Genomic DNA, 25823 nt, shown 5'->3' with positions numbered 1-25823 from the left:
TGCTCGGTGACCTCTTGGCCAGGACCCTCCTAACTTGCTACCTTCAGCCCAGTCTGCTCTGACCTGACACTTAACTATCTAGTTTATTACTGTACCAGACAGTGCCTTCATACATGCCAAAGATGCAGTACCCACACTGGGGGGTGTTTGTTATCAGAGATTTTACTTGTTTTTAACTCCAGGGGGCTATGGGTGGTTGGAGAGACTGAACCTCACACCCTCCAGAGGAAACACCAGATTTGAATAAACCATGGCACTGTGGCTGACAAGGTTTAACCCAAGTGACAGTAAACATTTAAAAAAAAAATCCTAATAGAGCTCATTCTGTACAATTAGAAAAGAAATAAGACACCAAACCATTTAAACATGATTTATGTACATTTATGGCTTTTATACAATAACATCAAAGATTGTTGTGTCTGTAAATACATCAGCATCATCAGGCACTTCTCAGGGAGTACTGGAATAGGAACGTGGAATCTGCACTGTTACTACGTGTTTCCCCGAAAATAAGACCTAGCCGGACCATCAGCTCTACTGCGTCTTTTGGAGCAAAAATTAACGTAAGACCCAGTTTTATTTCACTATAAGACCTGGTCTCATATGAATTTTTGCTCCAAAAGATGCAGTAGAGCTGATGGTCCGGCTAGGTCTTATTTTCGGGGACACACGGTTTAAGTAGCAAAATGCAGGCGGGCGTGACTCCGTCCTGACAGAACTTACGTGGTACGTGGCCACACCCACAACGCCAGGCTGCCCACCACCCTCAAACAGGAAGCCAAGAGTCATGCTAGGAGGTTTTGTTTGCATAAACCACACTGCATTTTTTACTGAATGATTACTCCCAAACTAAAATCACAAAATAAGCTTCTCATTTAAAAGTCAGTTGTAAATTAAAAACCCTTAAGAGCTGAATATAAGAATTCCGGGGGGGGGGGGGGATATCCACAGCAGTTGAACAAGTCCCAATTGTATAAATACCTTTGGAGAACAGTTTCCATTTTCAAGTGTTCTTCTCTTCTCGGGATGTCCCATTGATTTACTGCTCACTGGGATATAACATTTGCTAATTAATTTAGACTTTGTCAGTTTGTCGAAGCAGAACTTTCCAAGTAATGCGTCTATTACCTAAATATATTCCAAACGTCTATATTACAGAAACAATACTTTATACTTAAAATATCTGATAGCTCTATAATACAATATGCTTTTAATAAAAGTACAAACCAGAGGAAATAAACAAGGCTGCATAGGTGATATCATTTGCACATTTCACAAAGCAGTCATGTACAGTAACTGATACACTCATTACTCCAGAACGTCAGTATTCGTACAGGAAAAGAATTACCAGAGGTCACATAATGTTTTCAAAATAGACAAGGTGCCTTTCACTGGAGTTCATGGTACCCCCAGAGAGCTAGCTACCCAGGATTCATGTTAGAATTTCAACACAGAGATAAATTTGAAGGGAAAAAAAGATATTTACAGACTCAAGGAAGAAACATCTTTTCTAAAGTCACTCTATGAAGTAGTAAGATTTCAATGACTTCAGCTGTACTTATCTCTTTACTGAACCAGTGGGGGCGCTGACACGCGTGTGCTGTGGCGTGTGACAGACAATCCACGCTCTATTCCACATGCTGGAGGCACTGCTCAGAGGAACTAGGATGTCTAAAACCAAACATATTTTGGAATAGCCAACAAGGAAGATGGTTAGAGAGGTGGTTGTTTAATGAATTTGCAAAACAGACGTTACAGTGGGGAGCTTAGCATAGAGCTGGCCTCCTGTAGGAAATCTATCAGGAACACTTGTGTTCTTGTTAAATATGTAGGAAAAACCAAGCCAACAGCGATGCAATTCACAGGCAGGATAAAGCAAAGTGATTTGGGACAAGTACATAGAAATCAGAGCCTTCCCAAGAAGGCAAGAGGAATAGTTTTGTGCACCTGTTCCTTTTATTGTGCTGACTTCCGGCATTCCACATGACTTGAAAATACCAATGCATTAAGTGGGACACAAAGCCAATTTAACTTTGTCTGTCAGTTACAGGTAATTGGAAAATATTAAAACACAATGATCGGAATTACAGTGTAGGTTGCTAAGGGCTAAAGAAATTCTTAACTTATGCAAAGGCTTTCAAAATAAATTCAAATATGCAACTTATAGCTGGTTGGCTGATTTTCACATTAATTTCCCCAATTGTTAAACAAGTTCCATTGCATTTGGTCGCCATCTGTGCTCATGAACACCAAAGCAGCCTACAAATCACTTAAGTTCCATTTTAAAAGTCCCCTCTTTGACTTACTTTCCACAGTGTGCTAAGCAATCTGCAGAACAAAAGGGAAAAAGGGGTGAAGTGTGACTGTTGACATAATCCTTCAAGGCAGAGCTACAAAACCAACCTCCACCTAGAGCAAAATAAGAGCACAGAATTATGAAGGAAAACTTTTGCTGAAGCTCAACTCGAAAAGGTTGTTGATCAAAAACCCCCCGTTTGAGAAAGGAGAACTGTTCTGGACGCAGAGCTCCCCTTCTGATCTACAAACATTACAAGGCTCCCCAGGACAAGGCCCCCCAGGAGTAACTGCAATGACAAGCTCACAAGATGCAATGCTATGCGGGACGCTTAGTTCACAGGGTACTAGAAGTAGATGAAATTTCTTTAAAACACATACATAAAAGTGTATCGAGTTCTCCTTAACATGAAACGTAAAATACCCATAACTATACATCTCCTGTCAAAACAGGGCCAGAAACGTTGAGTATGCAAGTACTAATTACAATGATTTTAAGATTAGTCAGAAACATCACCAAGTAGCATCCCAAAGAGTACAAACCAATTAAGCACAAAGTACAAAATTAGTACTAATCCAGTTAGAATACAAAATGAAAATTATGGATGCCGCCTCAAATATCTGGATTTCCACAAATTTACAAGCATACTATAACAAAGTAGACTCTAGAAAACATTACAGTTCAATATCTATTCCATAAAAGATCTCAAGTCCCAGCAGTAACATCAAAAATCATTTATCTGGAAATTAGAACCGTTTATATGTTTGTACAAATTTGCAAATAACAAAATAAACAAAAATATAGAAAAGACCTGTACAAGGCTGGCATTAATCTATTTTTTCCCCCAAAAGTCTGACAAGTCCATTGATTCAGCAGATTGATAACAGGCTATTGGTTCTCATGTGAATTATGTGGCAACATGAACAGGTCCAAAGCTGTTCAATGGAGGTGCAGGACAGAGAGCTTGGCTCTCTGATATGTCAGTTCAGCAGAACACAGGTAGTACAAACAAAAATTTAACTTATCAAGGACAGAGGCCATCACAGTATTACAAAAAGAGTATAAACTTTCCTTGGACCAAATGGATATTTAAAAAAACAAAACACACACAAGTACAATTCTGTAGCTACTGCTTATATACAAAACTTGAAAGCACACCAGAATCCGAAAGTCTTTTCTGCAGTTATATGGTGTAGTGAGTTTGGCACTTGATTGTAATGAAGTTTCCAATGGCACGGTCCTTATCTACAGCAGCACATAACCTGCAAACACTGGGCAAACATCCTGTACAGGAAAAGTGTCTTCGCTGCCAAGTCTGACGAAAGGAAAAAAGAAACGTTTTTTTTGTTATGTTTTTTTAAATCAAGAAAATGAAAAGGTGGGGTGAAGGACATCTTTGGACTTCTCTCAGTTCCTGCTGTCAGACAATCTGAAGTACTTTTAAGTGTAGCCTAGAAAAAACAAAACACAATAAAAATAAGGCCAAATTAAAATCAATTCAACTTAACATATTAGAGTGGTAGGCATACTTGGGGGTGGGGAACTTTCTCAAAACAGCTCTAAAATCATTCAGTGAGGTAAAATTCCACATTAAAAAGCCCTTCAGCATTTGATTTGTATCAAATGTATTCATTTATTGAAGAGCTACTAAAAAGATGCAGCCATCTAACTGTCAAAAGAAAATCTTTAAAGCAGTTGGAGGAAGTGTCTATGTTTAAGTTCAAAAGTAAAGTTTGTAAGCTATAAAAAGGGTGAAGAATGAAGGATAAAAGAAGCTTCTTGGCAAGGGGCACCCAGGTGACATCAAAAAAAGCCCTAACCGGGGCTGGCCCGGTGGCTCAGGTGGTTAGAGCTCCGTGATCCTAACTCCAAAGGCTGCCGGTTCAATTCCCACATGGGCCAGTGAGCTCTCAACCATAAGGTTGCCGGTTCAACTCCTCAACTCCCGCAAGGGATGGTGGGCAGCACCCCCTGCAACTAAGATTGAACACAGCACCTTGAGCTGAGCTGCCGAATGGCTCAGTTGGTTGGAGCACGTCCTCTCAACCTCAAGGTTGCCAGTTCGACTCCCGCAAGGGATGGTGGGCTGTGCCCCCTGCAACTAGCAACAGCAACTGGACCTGGAGCTGAGCTGTGCCCGCCACAACTAAGACTGAAAGGACAACAACTTGAAGCTGAACGGCACCCGCCACAACTAAGATGGAAAGGACAACAAGTTGACTTGGAAAAAAGTCCTGGAAGTACACACTATTCCCCAATAAAGTCCTGTTCCTCTTTCCCAATAAAAAAAAAATCTTTAAAGAAAACAAAAAAGTCCTAACCATCGAGGATACAGGGCAAGTTGCAGTGTTCCTCTCTTCTAAGCTCTGTTTTCATAAGGCCATTAGATATTTGGGATGGTCTTACCTGCTCACTCACTCACTCTCAGCCTGACACCCAGCTGTGTGTCGTTGTCTTGACACTGTGCGGGAAGCTTTGGTTGGGCAACACATTGTCAAAATTAAAATCCAATGTATCTCCATCCATGAGGTCATTCCGAATGATGGACTCCATGTCACAGTCCAACCTCTCGATTGACATGCCGTCCAAGTCACTGGGGAGCTTCTCCTGGTGGAGAAGGCCCACCCTGCCGTAGCCATTACAGCTGCCCATCAAGGAGTAGCCCCCAAGGGCGTTCATCTGCATGGGGTGGGACAGAGGCACTTGTAAAGCTGTCTTCACTGGGGCCAGGCGGTTCATGCCCGCACTGTGGGGCATGGTGTTGACCGCATGGGGCAAGGCACGCCCGTTCACTGCAGACGCCGGCTGAGCGTGGCCAGGGAGGGTGTGGGAGCTGGGATTCATCATTTTGTTATGAGAGGCCTGGCTGCCATAGCTGGGCATGACCGAATTGGGGCCCATCAACACGTTCTGGCCAAGGACACGGCTGCTGGGCTGGGCCACCCCAGGGTCCACGGGGGCCATAATGTCATTATGGGGAGGAGAGTCAGAAGTAAGTAACTCCTTCAAGAGTCCTGGTGCACAGTTATACTGACTCATACTCCCGTAACTTGATTTGTTGTCCTGAAGTGTCTGCATTGACATCTGGGGCAAAGGACTCATGCTGGATTGGCCGTATGTGTATTTCTGGTAGTTGGGACTGGGTGAATTGAGACTGGTGTTGGGTGGCGCGAACGAGTAGCACGGAGTCTGCTGCATCATGGAGCCAGGTGAGGACTGCGTAGAAACAGTTAATGACGTTGGTGAGGAGAGGAGGTTGAGATTATCCAAAAGGTTTTCCATGTTTTCAGGATTGCTTATCTCAGACAGGCTGGGGAGCGTAGACGTGATCTTGCCGGCGGACGGTGGGTACACCATGGAATGCACGTCCCCATCGCCGAGGTCGTCCTGTTCAGTCATGATGGGCGACAGTCTCCCGCTGATGGTACTGGCATTGGAGCTAGTTCGCGGGCGGAACGTGCTCCAGTTGTCAAAGTCATCGTTGCTGTGGGAGCCGGGGCTGGCAGGCCATTTAGAGAACTGAGACCCCGGGCTGTCCCCGGCACCCTCCTGGCCAGACTGGAGGGAGGCCTTTTTCTTGGCGGCTCGGCCTCGGCTCTTAGAAAACTTACTGTTGTTGTCCATGGAGGCCGCTCTTCTCCTGGGGGATTTCCCACTCTTGCCTCCCTCGGGATTGAGCATCCACCACGAACTTTTTCCAGTTCCTTCATTCTGCACACGGATGAACTTGCTGTGTAGAGACAGATTATGACGAATCGAATTCTGTAAAGCAAAATATCACGTGAGAAATGGAGTACTTGTCCAATCAGAAAACTTACTAATTGAATAGAGGTGTATATTATATGGAAGTACAGGTTTCAGCTAGCACAGTCACACTGGTTTTGAACCCCACCACAAAAGAGCTCAACCCAGTACAGAAAAAAAAGAGTACCTTATCTTAAAAATATTGTATTAGAATCTGTATCTTAAGTCCATGAGTGGACAAAATGAAATATATATTATTATAAACACCTCCTTGTATATAGTTGTCTTTTATAGGGAAATTACAGGAACTGGTTTTAAAACCACCAAAAGTTTGTTTAGTCGCAGTGCTATGCAAATAGTACTTTACAATAAGGTGCCACCAAAAAGCCTTTCCATTCTATCACCCCTAAAGCTACTGCCGATTCTCTTCACACTGCACACACGAGAAGTGTTACCTTATGGGGCCCACCTGATTATGAAAAACAAAGAAATGAAACATATATTCTTAGTCAAGAATTAAAAGCCTAAAAACTAGTAAGACCTGGATTCATTTACACGCTTAAAAGTCCATTACGCAAATATCAGTGAATATAAAGAAACAGTACGTCATTTTTTTTTAATTTTAGAAAGAACTCCCCCCCCCCATGAAAAGAATTTAAATTCAAGCGTTATTCACCCCCCTTCCTCACAAAAATAACCGGTAGTGGCCACCAACTAAGCCAATGACACTGGATCAGAGGTTACTCTCTGTCCAAAAAGACAGCCTGGGAGGGGGTGAAGGAGTGGCGAGGAGTTCAAAGCCCTCCAGGCTTCAACCCACTAAGTAGAGGTCCGGGACTGAATTGTGCCAGGTATACCCTGGGACAACCAGTAGAGAAAAATCAACCTTTTTTTGAGCATTTCGGTGGCTCAGCTCCTCCGTATACACAACCTCATGAAACTGCTTAGCGCTATGCACCTTAAGTTTCCTCATCTGTAAAACAGAGAAATAATAGCTCCTTGGGCCTGTTACACAGATTAAATGAGATGTGGTATGTAAAATGACTGGTGCATGGTAAGAGTTACTAAGAAGAAGGTATTACTTGGCAACTTTAGAGGGAGAGATACCGCCAGTCTAAGCCCCGTTCCCCTCGTCCTATTCATCAGGTTTGGGGGGGAGCTTAGAGGTATTACAAACACAAACCCACAACTCAAAACACACACAGTGCAGGAACTGGCGACGGTCTCAAGCTCCAGCAGATGCAGTGAAGTCGGGCTGCAAACAAGAAAGCCCCAACCTGACTCCCCTACTAGATGCCCAGCAAGACTGCCAGCAACTGGAGAGCCTGAGGCATACTGAAAAGGAAAGGGGGCTCCTAAGAGGGGGGACCTGGCTTACAGCTTTTTGCCTCCAGCACAGGGCAGGGCATACGGTAAGCAGCAGCTGTCATCAGGGCCTATCCCATGCCCAGCAGTGGGTTTCTGGGTGTCCGGGAACCATGGAGCAGGGCAGAGCGCACGGCCGCCAGGTGTCCCTGGGTCCTTTGCCAACAGGGTGCGAGGCTCAACTGGCTGAGCCCCCTGGACTCCTGTGGTCCCTCTCCCTGACCACGAAAAGGCTCTGGCTGAATCTGTGGTCACCCAGGGATGCAGCCACACCACCCACATCCTCATGCCATTGACATGGGACGCAGATGTCTGACTGCCAATCACTGCTCCAGAACAAGCCTCTGCACAGCAGGACAAGGCCAGGACTCCAACACAAACCATGAGCTCAAGTTGTTCCTCAGTAAAAGGAGGTAGAAAACAGAACAGGGGAAAAAATTCTTCCTTTCTAAAAGGAGACACAGAAGTCAGAGTGAGGCCGGACAGTCGGGGCTGAGGAGTCCACATTGCAAAACGCCCTCTGACCCTCTGCTACATTCCACCCGAGGATTGCAACACAGTGGCCATGTGACAAGTCCTTCAGCCAGCGCACACAGAGTGGGGGGTCAGACCGGGCCCTGAACCGGGGTGCTTCAGGCTGGATGCCAGACAGGTGTGTCAAGTGGATGACAGTGAGGGTTCTCATGTTCCCGAGACTTGCCTCTTCCTTCCCACCTACGTTTCTGTCCCCAAACTCAAGACAAGGTTTGAGAAGGACTTTATGTACACACAAACATGACTCCCTAAAAGAGGCCGAGACTGCCCCTCCCCCATGCTCCCACCCCCACCCCAGCCACAGCCTCATCTGCTGGGCCCATCAACACCAGCAAACTGCATCCAAATTCCTCCTTCACGATGCAGGTCTGCCCCAGGGAGGACCCGAATGGAGCCTGGTCCTCTGACTTAGACATGTTCTGTGTATGCTGAATGTCTGGCATTTGCACTTTGAACACAATGGACACACAGATAAGCTACAATGACGAAATCTCTGCAGGAAAGGAAGCTGGACTCCTGTCCCTGTCACATTTAAAGATAAAGGGGTAAGATCTTCCTAGATAGTAGTTTCTTGGCTGTCTGCACTGGCTGGGGGAGGGGTGGTGCAGCTCTGCAACATTTATAATTAGATCAGATCATCTGCAACTGCAATCAAGAGGCATTTTTCACAAGACTTCAAAATACATAATGATGAAATCTTTTAAAAATCCGAGCAGCACTCACTCACTCAGGTGGGCCATACACTAACTCACTACTTAGACTTACAAAAAAAGGTCCCACAGCAATCCTTCACTTATCAAAACGTTATACTACATACTTTTCTAAGAGGACATTTCAGGTCGCTCTTGGAGTAACAGAACTGTCTCGTAACTTTGCCAACAATTAAAAAAAAATTTTTTCCGAACAGGAAAAGGTTTTCTGTGCAGGGCTTGTTACATAAAGTCCTGTTTTTCACATAGCCAGCAGGACATTAAAGCAGCTATGGTTTCCAGGGCGGTGGGGGTAGGGGTATTGAATAGGTAAATCTTGTAAAACACCGAGCTGCTATTTAATGATGTTATGTCCCAGTCTCTGGCGGACCCGGCCGAGGCCAAAGGAAAGTGTGGTCCGTGCAGCACAGCCACACGTCTGTCAGCACTGAGACAGTCAGTTCTTGAACTATGACAACTTACATAAGGAAAAAAGCAGGGTGTGAGGACAGAAGCCCCATGCACTGCAAACCACTTACCCAAATCCTGGGCTGCTGCATGACACCGTTAGAGAAAAAGACAAGTCAGCAAATTTCCTCTCCTCTAGCTGTATTTCCCTGCAGCCAGGCTTTCTGCTAATGCTGAGCTGGCTTTCCTCTGGACACACCTCCCTCTGCGACCTGCCCCACGACTCTCCCCCACCAGCCCTCTGCATGCCTGGCCACCCCAAGCAGTACACCAGCATGTCCTTCTTGGGACGCTGACCCAACAACCTCCATGGATCACGTGGCTGAAGAGGTACCCTGGACACGATACGCACTTGCTTGTTCAACCTGCTCTGCTGGCTGTTTCTGACTGTCAGGTGTTCGTTCCCTTTTACGTGCTTTACAGACCAGATTCTGAGGCTCCTAAAAGGGAGAGGGGCTGGAGTCTGGTTGTATTTCCTAATCTCAAGTCCCCTGAAGATGTCCTACACGCAATATAGTCAATGAATGTTTGTTGATGACATCCCAACAACATTAGCGGGAAGATGCAACGTCTTCTTACACACCTGTTATCCATCCATCCAGGTACCAATTCATGCCAAGTAGCACTTATTAGGACCTAGTTTCTGCTACATGCAGTGAAGGACAAAAGAAGGAATTAGACACGGATTCTGCCCCTTCAGTGTTTTGTGATCTGCCCAGGGAAAGAACAAGTCCCCCTAAATACACACTCGGGACAGAAATTGATACACACAGGACTGTCCACGAGCACTGACTTTTTCCCACTAAAGGTTACTACCCTGCCACCAAATTCCGTCTCAAGTGTCCCCTCCTTCTGGAAGCATTTCCTGACAACCCCATCCCAGCCTGCAGCTCTCTAACACAGGACCTCATTTTCTCCCCATAATTATGATCCTGCTATGTCTGGTCCCTTGGGGGGGTGTCTGGCTGCCCACTACACTGTAAGCGGCACGAGCTCAGACACCTGGTCTGTCTTCTTGTACACTGTCTGCTCACAGCTCCACCACCACCAAGGCACTCAAGTAGCTGCTGAATGCATTCATGGTCCTACATTTACAGGGCTGTTGTGAAGATTAAATGAAGGCCAAGTGCTTACCACAATTCATTATTAGCTGATGTTGTTATGATTAGGATAATGGCATCCACAAAATCACGTGTCTATGTTTTAGAGACTTAGTTGTATTACAAACACTAGTCTCATTTCTTTATAATCATACCTTACACTGGTCCCGTTAACATGAAGTTTTTACATGTTAATTACTGGAAAAATAGACCGATTTGGGGGTAAGAGTTAAGATACTTTTCTCTGCACTAGGTCATGTCTCATGCTGTGGACAGACATTAAGGAAGGAATGCAAATCCTATGCTGGTCTGTGAACACACTTGGCGGTCAGTGTCCCCAGAACCCTGAAGCCTTTTGAAGGTATCGCTGCCGAGCCTTGTGTGGGCCTCACACACGACTCTGGGCTCTCTGGACACAACCAGTGTGTGACAGGGACAAGAGCAAGGCTACTGCCACAGGCCCCAGTCTGGCATCTCAGCGGGGATGGTTATGATTGAGCTTGGTGCTCCGCTGCTGGCCTGGCTACAAACAGCTGGGCTCCAAGGCTGGCCCCTAGGGACCCTGAGGACACCGGAAGGGAACTAACTGCCCTCCCAGGATGCCCCTAGCCACGCCATCGAAAGCCATAGTCAGACAGCCATTCGAGTGCAGGAAGAAGTCTTTACACCTTTCATTTCAACTTTTACCTCATTTTTTAATTTGTATTTGCAAATGTATTATAGAATACATACAACATATTGGTACAGTATAAATAAATATAATTAATTAATGGGTATGTGATTTTTACAAAATCATTTAGAGGCCACTAGTCTATTACAGTAGACTTCCAGTAGACTAGAAGCCCCAACAAAGAAAACCAAGGGGCAGAACTAACCCTAGCCAAGTCTAGCAAACTCTTTGGCCCCGTAGGCCTGGGCTGAAGAAATGATCTGGTCTAGCCCTGGGTTTGCACCTCCCCTTCCTGGGACACCCCCCGCCCCAACTCCCCAGCCAGCCCATCACTGCATGGACATCACCAGCTCTCAGCCGCGGGTCTTCCCATCACTGCCGCATTCTACTTTTCTTTCTGCTTTGCTGTTCTAAGACTACTCTGGTCTTTGTGTTTAACCAAAATGAAACAAAACCAGCAACTTAAGCTGAATACATCCTGCTCATGAGCCCTTGGCTTTATATACTTTATATCTGTATTACTTTATCATTTACAAACTGCTTTCAATATAGCATCTCATTTGATCCTGGAAGAGCCCTATATAACACAGGTATTATTGGCCCCATTTCAGAAATGGGGAAACTGAGGCTCAGTAAATGAACTCAGACTAAGGTTCTCTGAGTCTGCATGCAACCCCACCACCAGCTGGAAATCCAGCTCACTCACCATCATGGTTAAGACTGAGGTTACATGTGAACATCTTGAGGGAGCGGAAATAATTCTGTTTACAAACACTAGTTTACAAAACTCATTTTCTGCTTCAATGGGTAATACATTTACAAAACATAATTTACTTTTAATTCTAATGGTTACTCTTTGTGTCCAGAAACCACAGTAGCTAAAGTGTGAATTTCAGGTGTGAACATCGCCCCAGGGAAATCTTGTGTAAAGTGGCTGTGGGGACCCACAAGGAAAATAGAAGGGTCCCCAGAGGCCCCCCAAAGCCTAGAATTGCCCATGGCCCTGGGAGAGGGTGGGTGGGTGTGAGCGACAGTCACCAAGTCAAATGAAAAGAATTTCTAGGACACGGGAACACATGACTAAATGAACCTGTTGTTCTAGGAATTCTAGAATTCTTTCAAAACGCTAGACAAACTCGATTTTTGCAAAAGCATTTTATCTAATTTCTGTGATCTTGGTCAATGTGTGCGATTGTTTCGTGGACTCCCAATGTGGACTTTACTCCCTCCTCCTGCTTCCTCTCTTTTACACCATCCCTTCCTGCACTTCCACAAGCGTAAACAAAACTAAGGAGAAAGTAGAAATCACCTCTATTCAATCAAGAGTTCCCATTCGAGTTGCTAATAGAACTTTGCGAAATAACCCATTTTGCTCACAAACAGAAGGAAAAAAATGTGACCTTGCCAATAGTTTTTTACAAGTGATGTGAACAGATACAGTTCTCAATAGACACCGTCTAAATTCAACTTGGAAAGTTTTATAATAGAAGGTATACCGTGACTAGCTAATCTAGGGGCTTACACATGAGGCCCCAGCAGTCAGCTCTCCCTCCATGTGGCTTTGCATTTCCCCAAAACCCGTCCTTCTTCCTGAACATCCCCAAAGCTCCTCGCACCCGCTGGCTGCACTGGGAACTCAGGCTTCTCCAGTAATCCCAGGGCTGTAAATGGAGGCCTTGCAGCCTCATAAAACTTACGAGCTGGAAGACTGGGCGGTCATTTGGCCCAACAAGCTCATTTTATATTCGGGAAGACAGAGTTCAGAAAGATAAAATGCAGACAGAAAGCTTATGTGTGTGCATTTACAAAAAGTAGAACCAGATGGGGGGCTTGAGTCCTGGACTAAACGTAACACAAGAATCAAGAACATGCCATGTCCCTACCCCTACCAAAGCAGTTCTTAGCTACAGAGTCTCAGCGGGATATAGATAACACATTTAGTTCTAAACAGCTTTATCTCTGACTCAGATCATTCCAAAGGAAGGAAAATACTACTGTATTATAGCAACTTCTACAGGAAAGAAAAAAGGCATGTGGGCGATTACGCATGCGTGTGAAACAGGACCAAGACAACTGTAAGAAGTCCTAAGTGCCATGAGAAGTTTTGTGTTTGGGGGAGGCTCACGGGGAGGTGGGAGCCACGGTCAGCCTGACTTGGGGCCACTCTGAGTGAGTCACGACCTGGAAGTCAGCCTCAGTCCTGAGGGCTGTAAGGCAGGAATGGGGACCACATAGGGTCCTTAGGGGCGGGTGGGCATAAACACACATGGAAGTGCTTAGCGCATCACCTGGCACAGAGCGGAGCAAATGCGGCTTGGCTGTTTTGTGATAGGAAGTAAAGGGACATATCAGAGGAATTCGTAAGCAATCACGAATGGTTACAACTTGATGAGAAACCGTTCATCACAAGCTTCCTGTTTAAGAGGCAGCCAGCTTACCTCAGGGTTGTTTCCAGGTCCCCACAACTGAGCTGCAAGTCTCCTTTTGCACAAAAATTGTTCTCTCCCCTTAAGAAGAGTTTAAATTAAAAAATATGATCGTTTAATTAGCGTTTTCTATTAACTTTCTGACCCATGCCAGAACACATGTCTATCCAAGAAGTGATTCAAGGAGAGGGAGCTACACCAACTGACTGGTGATGGAGTGTATCCAGGATGGTAATTCCCAGGACAATGTTTTCTCATTTCTTCTCACATACTAGTTACCGCCACCATTTACTTAACAAAGACCCCCCCAAAAGGTGGGGGGTTCAAGAACACATTGTAGGACGAAATGTTTGGTAAAGAGATGAGTCACAAGTGAATGGGGCTGTGGCATTGGGAAACAGGGTGAGGACAGGGGCACCCCGGCCTAACAGGAAGGGCAAGGAGGAAACAGGCTCCATAGTGTGATCTTTAACCTGCCCTCGTATTAGCTTAAATATTTCAGAGTAATATTTTAGCCAATAACTGCATACATTTAGGATTTAAGAAAAAATCTTCAGGGAGAGAACAGATAACTCACTTAATGATTTAAAACTATCCCAAGCTTTTGCTGCTCAGAAGGCCATAATTACAAAGCAGCACAGTGCTTTCCCTCAGGAAAACCCCGTATCAAAGAAAGCTACCAGCTTACGTGTGCTTCACACACTATCAGAAACTAGGAACCTCAAAAGACAAAACCCAAAAACAATCCAGGTGAGACTGAAACCTTAAATATAAGCATTTCCTCTTCTGCTCCAGACCATGAGGCATTTATCTCTTTCCTTCTGTAACCTCCACAACACTTGCTAATGTGGACCCGTGCTGAAGTCTGGAAAGCAGAAACCATTCACGTTGCCATACGTTGGGGCTGGCACTGCCACACAAGCCAACAAGGCGGCTCTCAAATGAGTCACCAACCCTGGCTAATAAGGTACCAGTAGTGGACATACAGAGACTAAATTTCATTTAGCTACAATTCTTTTAAATGCCTTGGTTTTGGTTTTTGTTTCTGTGTTTTTTTAAGGGTACTATAGGCTACTAAGGATTTCAAATGGAGCTTGTTCCTCCTGGGATTAATTTAGCTTCAGTGCAGCTCGCAGGCAACCCCGGGCAAGCATCTAACCCCCTCACCTTCTTCCCCAGGGAGGCACAGGGACCAGGCATTGCCAAGGCCACAGCAGAGACACGACTCCCCACCTGCCCACGTGGTGACCTGAAGGAGCCATCTTTCCTGAAACTTCTATTTAATTACCTGTCCAGAATATGGACTCCTTTCCTAGCTGCCCTTGGCTAGACACGGTCTCAGACACGTAGGGCCACACCACAGCAGAATATTAAAAAGGGAAACGCTTGTGTTGCTAACGTGATTCTGCTGTTTCCTAATGAAAACCTTCGTCTATTTTAGAGGCATACCATTTCTCTAATCTTCAATGGTTCTATAAATGCACCACTTTACAATGCAATTAGCTACCTTATGTATTTCGCTATCAGAAGAATGAGTCAAAACTAAATAAAAATCAAAAACAAAGAACACATTAGGATTTATTCTCTTCTGATGAATAACTTAGATTAGACATAAAATGAAACACAGCCTACCAACAGTTTGATCAATTTTAAAGTTTTCTAAAGTTATTAGAAGACTACTGTAAATTTTAAAGCATTTTGTCAGAATTAGTGATGATTTCATGAAACCTATTCACGTTAGGTTAACGTTAGGTAAACGTTTACTCAAGGTGTGTGCTCAAACTATTTATAAGAGCCAATGAAAAGCTTTTGTGAATGTAAATTCAAAGGCAAGAACACTGAAACTTTGACAGATTAAAGGCTCTAGGATAGTATCTTACCCATAGGAGGTATTACCTAGAATTGTTTTTTATTCTAAATATGCTCACTGTCTGGAAAATCTAGGGAAAAATGAATCCATTGAATACATAATCTATTTACCAAGAACTGCTACTCTTAGTAAATAGAATTTAAAAGTACAAAGTCTAGCTTTATGTGTTTCTTTCCTATTTTGGAACTCAAATACAATAAATCCAGATTACAACAAGAACAACAAATTGCAATAAGATAAAACACTCTCAATTACCTATTATTTGCAGTGTACTTTTCTTAGTTATACAGAATCTGGAAACCAGCTTCTTACACATCATTCTGGCTAAGAAGCCTAATGCAACAATAATTTGTGGCTGCTGAGTATACATGGTTTGGGGGCTACCTCCCAAAAATTCTTAAGAGTTTGCCCCATGTCAAAGAGCTATAAAAATTCACTGGCTGACCCAATACTAACAAAACCATTGGGGCCCATTTACTTTATGATAAAGCAAAAATCTGCCCCTACCCCACTGCTGCCGTTGGGAGACCGGGCCTGAGCCAGGGCTGTTCCCAAGCACCCTGCAGCCCTCAGGGATGTGTCTCAGCAAGCAGACCTCAGGTCTAGGTGTGCGGGGTAAGACGTACCTCGGAGACAGTGCTCATTCAGCTCCGGACCACCACAGAAAAGCAAATATCACCATACAGTAAGCCACACCAACTTTTTGGTTTCCCATTGCATATAAAAGTTATGTTTATACTACACTGTAGTCTATTAAGTGTGCATTAATAGTATTATGTCTACAAAATGTACATACCTTAATCAAAAATACTGTATTGCTGTAAAACCTTAACCATCATCTGTGCCTGTTGGAAAAATGGCATCAAAAGATTTGCTCGACACAGGGTTGCCAAAAACCTTCAATTTTTTAAAAAAACACAGTATCTGCAAAATGCAATCAAGCCAAGTGCAATAAGACGGGGTCTGCCTGGAATAGCCCTCCCTGGTCACCATACCTTCCTCCTGCAGCACCACCAGGCCAGATCAGGGACTCCAAAAACAACCTCAAATGTTTTAGAAATGCAGCTTGCATGAAGTTACCCAAAAGCCTACAAATATGACCCTCAAGGCCTTTCTCTATGGGTCCATCCAAAAACCACACCTCCCCACAGCACAGACCCTCGTCCCTGAGGCCTAACACTTAACTTCACGGACTCTCAAGACAGTAGGTGTGCGCCTACGTGTAAGGCCACGTTTCCCCCCAGTGTCAACACCCACGCGATGAGCAACATTTTCATCTGTTTGGAAAGGAGCCTGAGAAGTGGCCCCCTGACCCTTGCACTGTCACTGACGCTCTACATTTAGGTCAGTGACTCCCACAAAGACTCCAGTCAAGACCAAAGCCATCCTGGAAGAATGTGCTTCTCGCCAAGGTCGTCCCCGGGAGCAGGGGAGGCTGGAAGGCTCCTAGCTGAGTCGGCCCTGGAACCCGATTCGGATGGCTGGGGACATCCCACTACAAATCCTTTGGGTTCCATTATTTTGGAGCTCAGCTCCAGGCCGAGGCTGGTTCACATTCCAGAAAGCAGAGAGAAAGTCAGGACAAAAAAGATACTCACTGAGGGATTAGCAAACCTTACCCTCTAGAAAGGTTTCATTTAACTTTTCAAAGGTTTCATCTGAAAAGTGCATTGAACTTTTTACTCTAATACTGTAGTTTGAACTCATGTCCATCTTTGGAAACATCAACAGCATTAGAGCCAAGAATTAAAAGTACAAGACTGTGTTTATAACTCTCCAAAGACAGTAACCTCATCAGCTACTTTCAGTGGTTATATCATTTTTGAATGCACTGGCCGCACACAATACACATTTGTTGTTTGGGGCTGAGAAAACAAAGAGAGAATTTTGTACAGTTAGCTCTACCTTAAATATTTACAGGGAAACTACCAAAGGAAGAATGAATACATGATTAAAGGAACCATTTCTTAGGATGATTCAAACCCATGGAAAGTTAAAACTTCTCACCCAAGCCCTCAGTAGTCATACCCGTTAAACTCTTTTGGAATTTTCGTGGCCACCATTTTCAATGTCATCACCCTGAATTTCTTCCTAAAGTAAACTGTGAATAGCAACCACCGGGGCTGGTTTCTCGCACACAGTACCAATGTTTGCAATCTCTTCCAAGCTGCTGTATTCGAGGTCACAGTAGGTGCCGATAGGACATTCAGGGGGCCTTTTCTCCACTTCCTTAAAATCATGCATCTGCCAATATGGTTCAGTACGCAGGCTCTTCCTACAAGTCAAGGGCTGTATTCTGCCCAAGTGAGGTCATTTATTCTGCATGTGAGTCTGAGCAAGTTAGATGATGACATTCTTGGTGTCCCACTGTCATGTAACCCAAAGGAGCACGACAGAGACTAAAGGAGAACGTGTTTGGAAATGGCACCGCACATTAAAAACGGAAAAGATGCTGACAGTTTCAAGCATATTGGAGAATTCTTCTATGCTAAAATAAAATTCTTCTATGCTAAAATAAAATTCTTGATATGCTAAAATAAAAGTGAGGTTTTCTACAAGTTGTTAGCCCCATTGCTGAAGATACTTAAACAACTATGAGCAGTGAGATCCATCTGACAGGCCAAAGATCACTTTTCTCTAAACGTCTTTTTGGTATTAATTTACTTTATGTTTTTATTACTGAGAAAAGTAATTTAGTTGAATTCTGACAATCTAGATAAGATTGTAATGGAGAATTGTTTAGAATTGTCAGTAGTTGAACAAACTTTGAAACAATCATTCTTCAGTGCAATCCTGCCCCTGACAAGACAAGAGGTTTTCCATTTTAGCCATTTTTAAAGTCCATGACACATTTCCAACAATGCATGAAGACGATATATTGGACAACCATCTTAGTCCTCAAAGTAGCTATAAATTAAGCTGGACCAGCATGCAATTTTAGAGTATTTATCTTACTGAATCTCTTACCCGATGCTCAGTGCCCAATAAGTATTTGCTATTAGTATTTGAGAGAAAAAAAAATTTGAACATTAACGAGACACGTCTGGAGAAGCAAGAAGAAGTAAGTGCCGCTGTGTTTGAGTTCAGACATAGAAAGAGGGGGAAATAAGGTGGAAGGGGACTTGAAAAACCAAGCTAGGAGCTTGTCCCTTATCCTACCTGCAACGCACAGGACAGCACCTGCAACAACCAGAAGAAAGTGAAGATGTGGAATCCAGAGGAAAGCGCCCCACTGTCCTCCCCCGGCATGCTGGAGGGAAGAAGGGTATGTGCTCTGCTTGGAAAGCAGATTATTTTTGATTATTCAGAAATTTAAATGTGTGGGCGCCTGTATTTTTGAGCAGATAAATTTTTGTCGATAAGCAAAGTCACATGAGGGAAGTGCCATCTTGGTGTGGCCCCTCCCACCCCGAAAGGCACCCTTGGTTCCCTCTCCCCAGCAGGAGGACGCCGCTTGTGTGGAGAGGGTGGCCTCAAGAAACAAGCCTGTCTGCCTCTCCGAAACTCCTGGGGTTTTCTACTAAAGCAGCTGTTTGCTTTTGTCTCCTGACTTGAATGCTACTTGGTTGTTTTGAAACTCCTGGCATCATCTCGGGCTCTGTCATAGTCAGAGGATGGCAGGATACTGAAGCAGGAACACATTTTGAAAACAAATTTTAAAACTCTCCCTTCGTGAAGTCTAGTTTTTTTTTTTTTCCATGCTTTATCCATCGTTCACAACACTTGGCATACAAATTCAGTTCTTACTTTTTAAAAGGTTTATTTTTGTTTCTTGAGGTCATTGTTTAGGCTCAACCATAACATCTTTCGGGTTGTTTTTTTGAAAACAGCTAAAGGGAAATTAAAGGAAATAATGCCCTGCAATGTAGCCGTGCGCTGTTCAACATCAACATGAACAAAGAAAGCTACCACAGCACTCAGGAGTTCCCGGTACCCGAGTGGGTATGTATGCAATCCAGAGCCAAGACTGCCCGGTGGCTGGCCTACGCCGGCGTGAGGATACACTGAGCTGCCATCTGGCTCCCCGTTACCCCACATGCACACGACACTGCCCCCGGTGCGCGCGCGCGCGCGCGCGCGCACACACACACACACACACCATTGTAAAAGGTACCACACGTGCACACAAAGAAAAGAGGTCCAAATCTTGGGAACTTAATTTTTAATGGTTGATTATCTCATCAGAATTTGATTCTAAGAAAAGCACATGACTGTGGGCATAAACCCCACTTTCGACCTTTCTTTCACCACCCAGATGCCCTGGCCTCTTATCTAACTTCTTTGCTTTCTGTCCCAAAATAAGTCAGTGCCAGGCAACTTACAACCAAGTTGGACTCGCTTCCTTGGTTTGAGATTTCACTGCAAAATAATCTATCACTTCTGCCTGGTTGGAACCATTTACTTCAAAATAAAAGTCTTAAGAAGTTCTGCTTCTGCTAAAGAAGTAGGAGAGCTGATTAATGGGATGAATTGGGAATCTGCCAATTGCACCTTCACTACCATCCTCCCCTCCCTTTGCCCATCATCAGCCAATCTAACAAGAGCAACAAATGCAAGCCAAGTAGAATATTAAATATGAAAGAAAAGCGGGTGGGGCGTTGATGCAGGTGGCCTCACTCAGGGGATGTGCCTTGTCAAAAGCCTGCAAAGATGCAGCCGCATGCTGTTCTGGGTCCGAATTTCTGAAGTTCATTCTCTTTGCCAAACAGTGCAGGTGTCACTCAGGCTGCAGTCCACGGAGCTTTCTGTACCTAACAACACTGACAATTGGCCTTGGAGTGCTGCTCCTGGTGATTGAGACTTTCCTGCGTTCTGATTAAAAATCCTACCCCATAAACCCATAAAGCGCCTGCTGAATTGCTGAAAATGACATGGCAACAAGGTTTCCCCATGGCCACCCTCCCATGCCACCCAGAGGGGTAGCCTTTATTCCCAAAACACCTCGAACCACTGCCAATATAACAGCATCCCCTGCACTCTCCCTCTAGGTCCCCAAACAGTTCCTCTAACCGTTGAGGTCTCCCGGAGCACCTCCGAAGTAAATCCAGGACAAAGCAGCATTTTATGGCCTAGTAATGCACCTTCAACATGTGCTCCATAGCACATTAGTACCTCTTGGAGTGAGAGGAGTGCACTGCAAAAATATAATCGGCACACTCTGGCCACACCGACTTCAACAGGATCCTAACAGCAGGGTTTTTACAGCCTTTAATATTTAATACACTAACTTCATGTTAATACACAAAGCAAAGCAAAGCAAAACACCCTCCATTAACTTAGACTTTTTGTTTGTTTCATGGATGTGGTAACATGTGCCCTCCCACATTTCTCTGACGCTTCCTGACAGGCTACCTGCTATGAAACCAACATTTAGGGGCGCACACTACTTAGGAGACCACACTGCTGGTATAATGAGCAAGATGGTGGTCAAGAGGGAGAAGACCTCAGCGTGGTTCTATCTTTGTACGTGACTGCGGACAAATTTTATGTCCTGTGCCTCTAAGCTTTCTTGTCTATATAGTGGAAAAAATAATGCCACTTAGAACGGGGGGGGGGGGGGGGGGGGGATAAGGAACCTGCACACAGGTTCTCCCCATGAGCATAGTGAGTAGCAGAACTAGTGTGGAACCAGACTGGGCAGAAACAGCATCTAGGTCTGGAAAGTTCCTAGACAACATCTGACAGTGAATGTCCACTATGACGTCCCTGAGAAGCTAACATAAATGGTGCCCTTTATTAGCAGTTACACGACGTGTATACGGTCAGTTATTCCCTTTACAAGACAATCCTAATGCATATAATGATGTGTCTCTGGGTAGAGAAGGTAACGGGGGTTTTCACTTTCTAGTTCACCTTTGCATGTTGTCTTGTTTGCTGTTGTTGTTAAAAGAAACAGCATGTATAATCCGAATAAAGCTACTTTTATAATCAGAATAAAGTCACTTCTTTTGGGGGAACAAACAGAAAACCTAAACCTGTTCCTCTTCCATGCATTCACTAAAAACAATAAAAAGTCATTTCCTACCAAGAGCCAAGACCTGTACCATGTGTCACACATACACACACATACTTAACATAAACACATAGTATTTACATAATCAAATAATATGAAGTTCACAAACTATATCCTAAGATTTTTGTTTTTCCAGGAAATAATAGTTCTTTCCTTAAGCAGGAAGCAGAAAAAAAACACAACAGTTTCATAATAGTTTTACACAAAACAGTATACTGGCCAAGGCACAAGGGCTTGTTATCAGACAAACCTGGATTCTAACTAACCCAGTCCTAGCACTCAGCAAACGTGTGACCTTGGCTGAGTCACTCAACCTCCCCATGTTTCAATCGCCTCACCTGCAAAATGGGGGTAACAGTTGCCACTTCAAAGGGCTTCTATAAGGATAAAATGAGATAATCACACACAGCCCTTATAAATACAAAATGTCAAGCAAATGTCTCATCTCTGACGGCAGGCAACGCAAACCTGTCAGCTCCCCACACAAATCCGCAGGGAACCTAGTGCTGCTATGTTCTTTGGGCAAAACATGTCCAGGACACTTGGCCTTAATGTTTATCCAACCATTATTAGCAGTAGCAACAAAAGATGCTGTCATTTGAAGGTGAAAGTCATCCAGGGCACAGTCAAGCAAAAGAGGTTCAGCCAGAAGCTCAAAGACACTTCAGTCCAGGCCAGTTTCCAGAGCGCCTCTTAGCGCCCACCTACACACACGTACGCACGGTGCTTCACTCAGGGACACATGGACCTTCCTGGGTTATGGCCCAGCCACCAACATTTTACAATCCATCAGGAGAGGGTGTTGGGAGAAATAAGAAAAAATACAAATGAAATCAAACGCTTGGGCACTTTCTTGGAGAATACAGAACGCGATTTAGGCTTTTCCAGGGCGTCATAGATGTCTGAAGTGGATGGAGCACCACTGGAAATCTTAGCTGATTCTGTTGATTATCCCTTATCTTGGATAAACCCTAAAAAGACACTGCTTGAAGGCAAAAAGCTGAACAAAAATAAAGCACAACAAGAGCCTTCACACTTGTTGCTGAGACACATTCCTTCACCTTTGAAAAATAATCATGAAAACTTACAAAGGGCTGTCCTCATACAATAGTACAAATTGTGTTTAAATTAGGAAACCAGCTGCTCCTTGATCAGTCATCCTTTTATCATCAACAGAACTTTAATTAGCCCCCATCTGCTTCCTGTTTTATGCCACAAATCTTAACTTTCACCTGTTCGGTGGACCAAACTGCAATAACTATACCAATAGTAAATAAAAACAATGGACTTTTCATACAACATGCAATTAATTCTCTGATATTGGGCTACTCAAAATAGTGCATAATTCAAATCAGACATTTTTCCCATAAATGACAATGTTCTATATTAAAAATTCAACAGAAACTCTCTCCCACCCACATCTTGTATTTTGTTCCATTAAGAAGATTTTCAAGCTGTCTAGCTTCAACTTCCTGATTTTACTGTTAAATACGGGGCCATGTCAGGTCATATAACAACAATAGGTAAAATCTCAAAAACATAATGCTGACTTAAAAAAAACAACAACAACAAAAATATAAGTTGCAAACTAGTATCTACATTAATTGACACCCTTCATGTAAATTTTTAAAGGGGGGAGTTTCTATGTAGGGTTGATGGGCCCACATACATCAGCCCAGCCAGGGAGCACACTTCTCATAGGAAAGGAGCCCTCCAACACACCAACTCTGGAATGAGTAGCTACCTCTGGAATTACAGTAAGATGAGTGCTATTTGTTAAAACCTGGCAATGATGTGTGTGTGCTAATTATATTAGTCTCTGTGCTTTTCTAGATGTTTGGAATAGTTCATAAAGTTGTGAGAGAAAGACAAAAGGAGGATGGCCAGCAGCCAACAAGGGAGAGAGAGCTGGCACTCTGCTTTCTGAGCCTACCACACAGGCAGGCGCCCATCTGATAGTCGGGGTAGTACCGTACACAGCTTCCCAAAAGACTCTCATGCCACCCCACCCACAGACTCATCCTTTGAAAAAGGCTGAGTAACAATTCATGCTCCTCAAGGTCAGGGACCCTGCTCACTCATCTCGAAACTGCCACGCTCACCTACCTAAGTCAGTACCTGACACATAAATATTATTTGAATGAATGAATAAATATCAGAAGAGGATTTCTTGATCTGCCATTATCTAGCCCAATAACCAAGCACATCGAATCGATTTCCCTTTCCTGAAGATGAGTGGTTACTACTCTACGCTAATGATCAGACTCTCCTAGGAAGCTTGTTGAAAACAGAAACACTAAAGCCCTGGCTCAGAGGTTAGTTTCAACAGGTACGGAGTGGGGCCCAGGAGCTGCACACAACAGTCGTGAGACTAAGGGTCACCGGGTTTGCTTCATGCCCAACATTCCTCTCAGGTCTAATATTCTAAGAAAATAGCTCAACTGTGTTATTCCATATAGATTCTGATTCAACAGAAGGAAGGTATAAAGTCCCAGAATATTCTAACAAGTATTCTCACATGACAGGCAAGTATGAGGAATGCTGTGTTAGTTGGCTCATTGACACTATATAATAAAAGGCAACTTCTTAGTATGATGTTATTTAATAGATGGTTAAGAAAGAATGTTTAAAATATAAGGTTATAGATAAAACTCAGTTCATTCTGAGATCAATTTTTAAGTCATCATTGTTTTTCAGAAAGAAAAACAACAGCATCGTTAATGAATGAGGACGTGTCAACCTCACATTTCAATTTCCTGGAATTTTCCTCCCCCGCTTTCCCCTTTAATAAGTAGTATTTCCTTTGGACTCGCACACACAGCCAGCTTCACAATGGACTCTTTACAAGATCACTGCTCCAGATACAGGGCCAGCCAGGGACTCGGGGAGGAGCCTGACGACAGATGCCCGCGCTGCCCCTGCTCTAGAAAAGGGGTCATCATTCCTCATCAAACACTGGTGTCACCGAAGATTTCCTTACATCTCAGACAACCCGTCTGACTGTGGGTGGAGGTGGACTTCACATCTGCTCTGAGAAATGAACAGTGGACTGTACTTTCCTGGGACCAAAGTTTCTGCAGACAGCTGACTGCAGGTCAGGTGAGCCCTGACTCAGGCTAATGCAGAAGGCGGGGCGCAGGAAACCCCCTCCAGCAAAATGGAGCCAAGCAGCTGCCAGTTTTCAAGGGCTGAAAGCAAACCTAAATTACAAAAATGTCCCCGTAAGTGCCCAACTATCTTGGCTAGCCTGTCACATCAGGGCTCCCATCACATCGAACATCTTTGGGGGATGTTTCACTAGTTCCATTTGGAGACCAGTCCAAGAGGGGCTTCTTGTCATTCTTAGTTCAGCCCAAGTCCTTCAGTACGGGTCCAAGTGACCTGCGACCCCCTCCCCTTTATTTCACGCCTGTGGGCCTGTCTTCTAGACATGGACGCACCCACCTCTTCTCTCCTAACTCCAAGGCTGTTACCATGACAGGAAGGTCTAAACAGAAGCAACGTGGGAAAGCCCCCGGGCTAAAAACTCTGGATCACAATCCATGAAGTAGTGAGCCAATCTAGAGTTGAAGACCAACATTTAAAAAAAATAAAACAGAGCACATGTCCCATAAACGTACAGTACTATTTTGTTTTCAGTACTATTTTGTAGAGCTCTGGTAGCATGTGTGCACATGTACACTGAGTCATACTGTAAGATGGATTTCTTACCATACATCAAGCTGGGAGAAAATGAGAAAGACACAGAAACGGAAAGACAGGTACGTACTACTTCCTAGAGAACCAGCCTTCAGTCTCCAGGAAAGGCTTCATGACAAAGCCCAATAACATGATAACACAGCCCCATCCCCAGGGTTTCTGGAGACACCCCCTCACCCTTAGGGGGCTTCCACCCTGCACAGGAAACACAGGCATCTTCTCAGCGCCCCGTGTGGCAGAGGTGACTCTCGCCACCCAGGGCAAGGAAAGACACGGATGAGAAAGGGGTGTATAGTGCCACGTCCCACAACCTTTTTTTAACCAAGTAACTTATGTGCAAGTTACTTCAACAGTTGGAAAGTGGTAGGCTAAGCCTTCACAGGGTGCAATTTGAAAGAAATATTATTACTTAAACCTTCTAACTACCCCTCCATCTTTTCTTTGGGTGAGTGCAGACTCAGCCCAATGAAACCATGGCTCAGGCAAGTGAGAAGAAATGAATTTGGATTATGTTTACAGCCAAGGAAAGGAGGAAAGGAGACACGTTGAACAATCCTCTACTAGAAACATTGCTAAAGTGTTTTTAAACTGAAGATTATACCACCACTTATATTTTGTCTCCACTATTTTGCCCAGCATATTACAAAACTGCATCTAGGACTGAAATAGCAGATTGCCTCAAGAGCAAATGACAATATTTGTACCAGAAATGTTGGCAACCAGCAGCACAGATGGCTTTCTGCACAGCAATCTTCAAACCGGGGCTCCAAAAATAACCCCACCTACTGCACCGACGCTAAGCTGCTGAAGCCCAAGTCAGAAGGGCTCATTATTCCAGTTTTTTCCACCACCTCCCAAAGCATGTGTACCTGCCTGACCCCCTCTGCCTGAGAAAGGCTCAGAACAACTAGAAAAAGAGGAGAGCAGATCAGAGTCAGAAGTTCCCCGG

At 44.2% G+C, this 25823-nt stretch overlaps 1 protein-coding gene across 1 annotated transcript in view; it reads right to left on the bottom strand.

Moving 5' to 3' along the window:
- Nucleotides 1-355: 355 nt before the first annotated feature.
- The window catches only part of FOXO1 (forkhead box O1), an 89047-nt gene continuing 63579 nt past the window's right edge, over nt 356-25823 (bottom strand). The window contains exons 2-3 of the mRNA XM_081045397.1: nt 4703-6058; nt 356-3747 (exon numbers count right to left, since the gene is read on the bottom strand). Of these exons, the coding sequence (XP_080901523.1) occupies nt 4721-6058 (1338 nt within the window). The 3' untranslated portion in view covers nt 356-3747; nt 4703-4720. The remainder of the gene's footprint in view (nt 3748-4702; nt 6059-25823) is intronic.

The sequence above is a fragment of the Rhinolophus hipposideros genome (assembly GCF_964194185.1).
Source record: "Rhinolophus hipposideros genome assembly, chromosome: 4".
Lineage (NCBI taxonomy): Eukaryota > Metazoa > Chordata > Mammalia > Chiroptera > Rhinolophidae > Rhinolophus > Rhinolophus hipposideros.
This window is presented reverse-complemented; position numbering and strand designations above follow the sequence as displayed.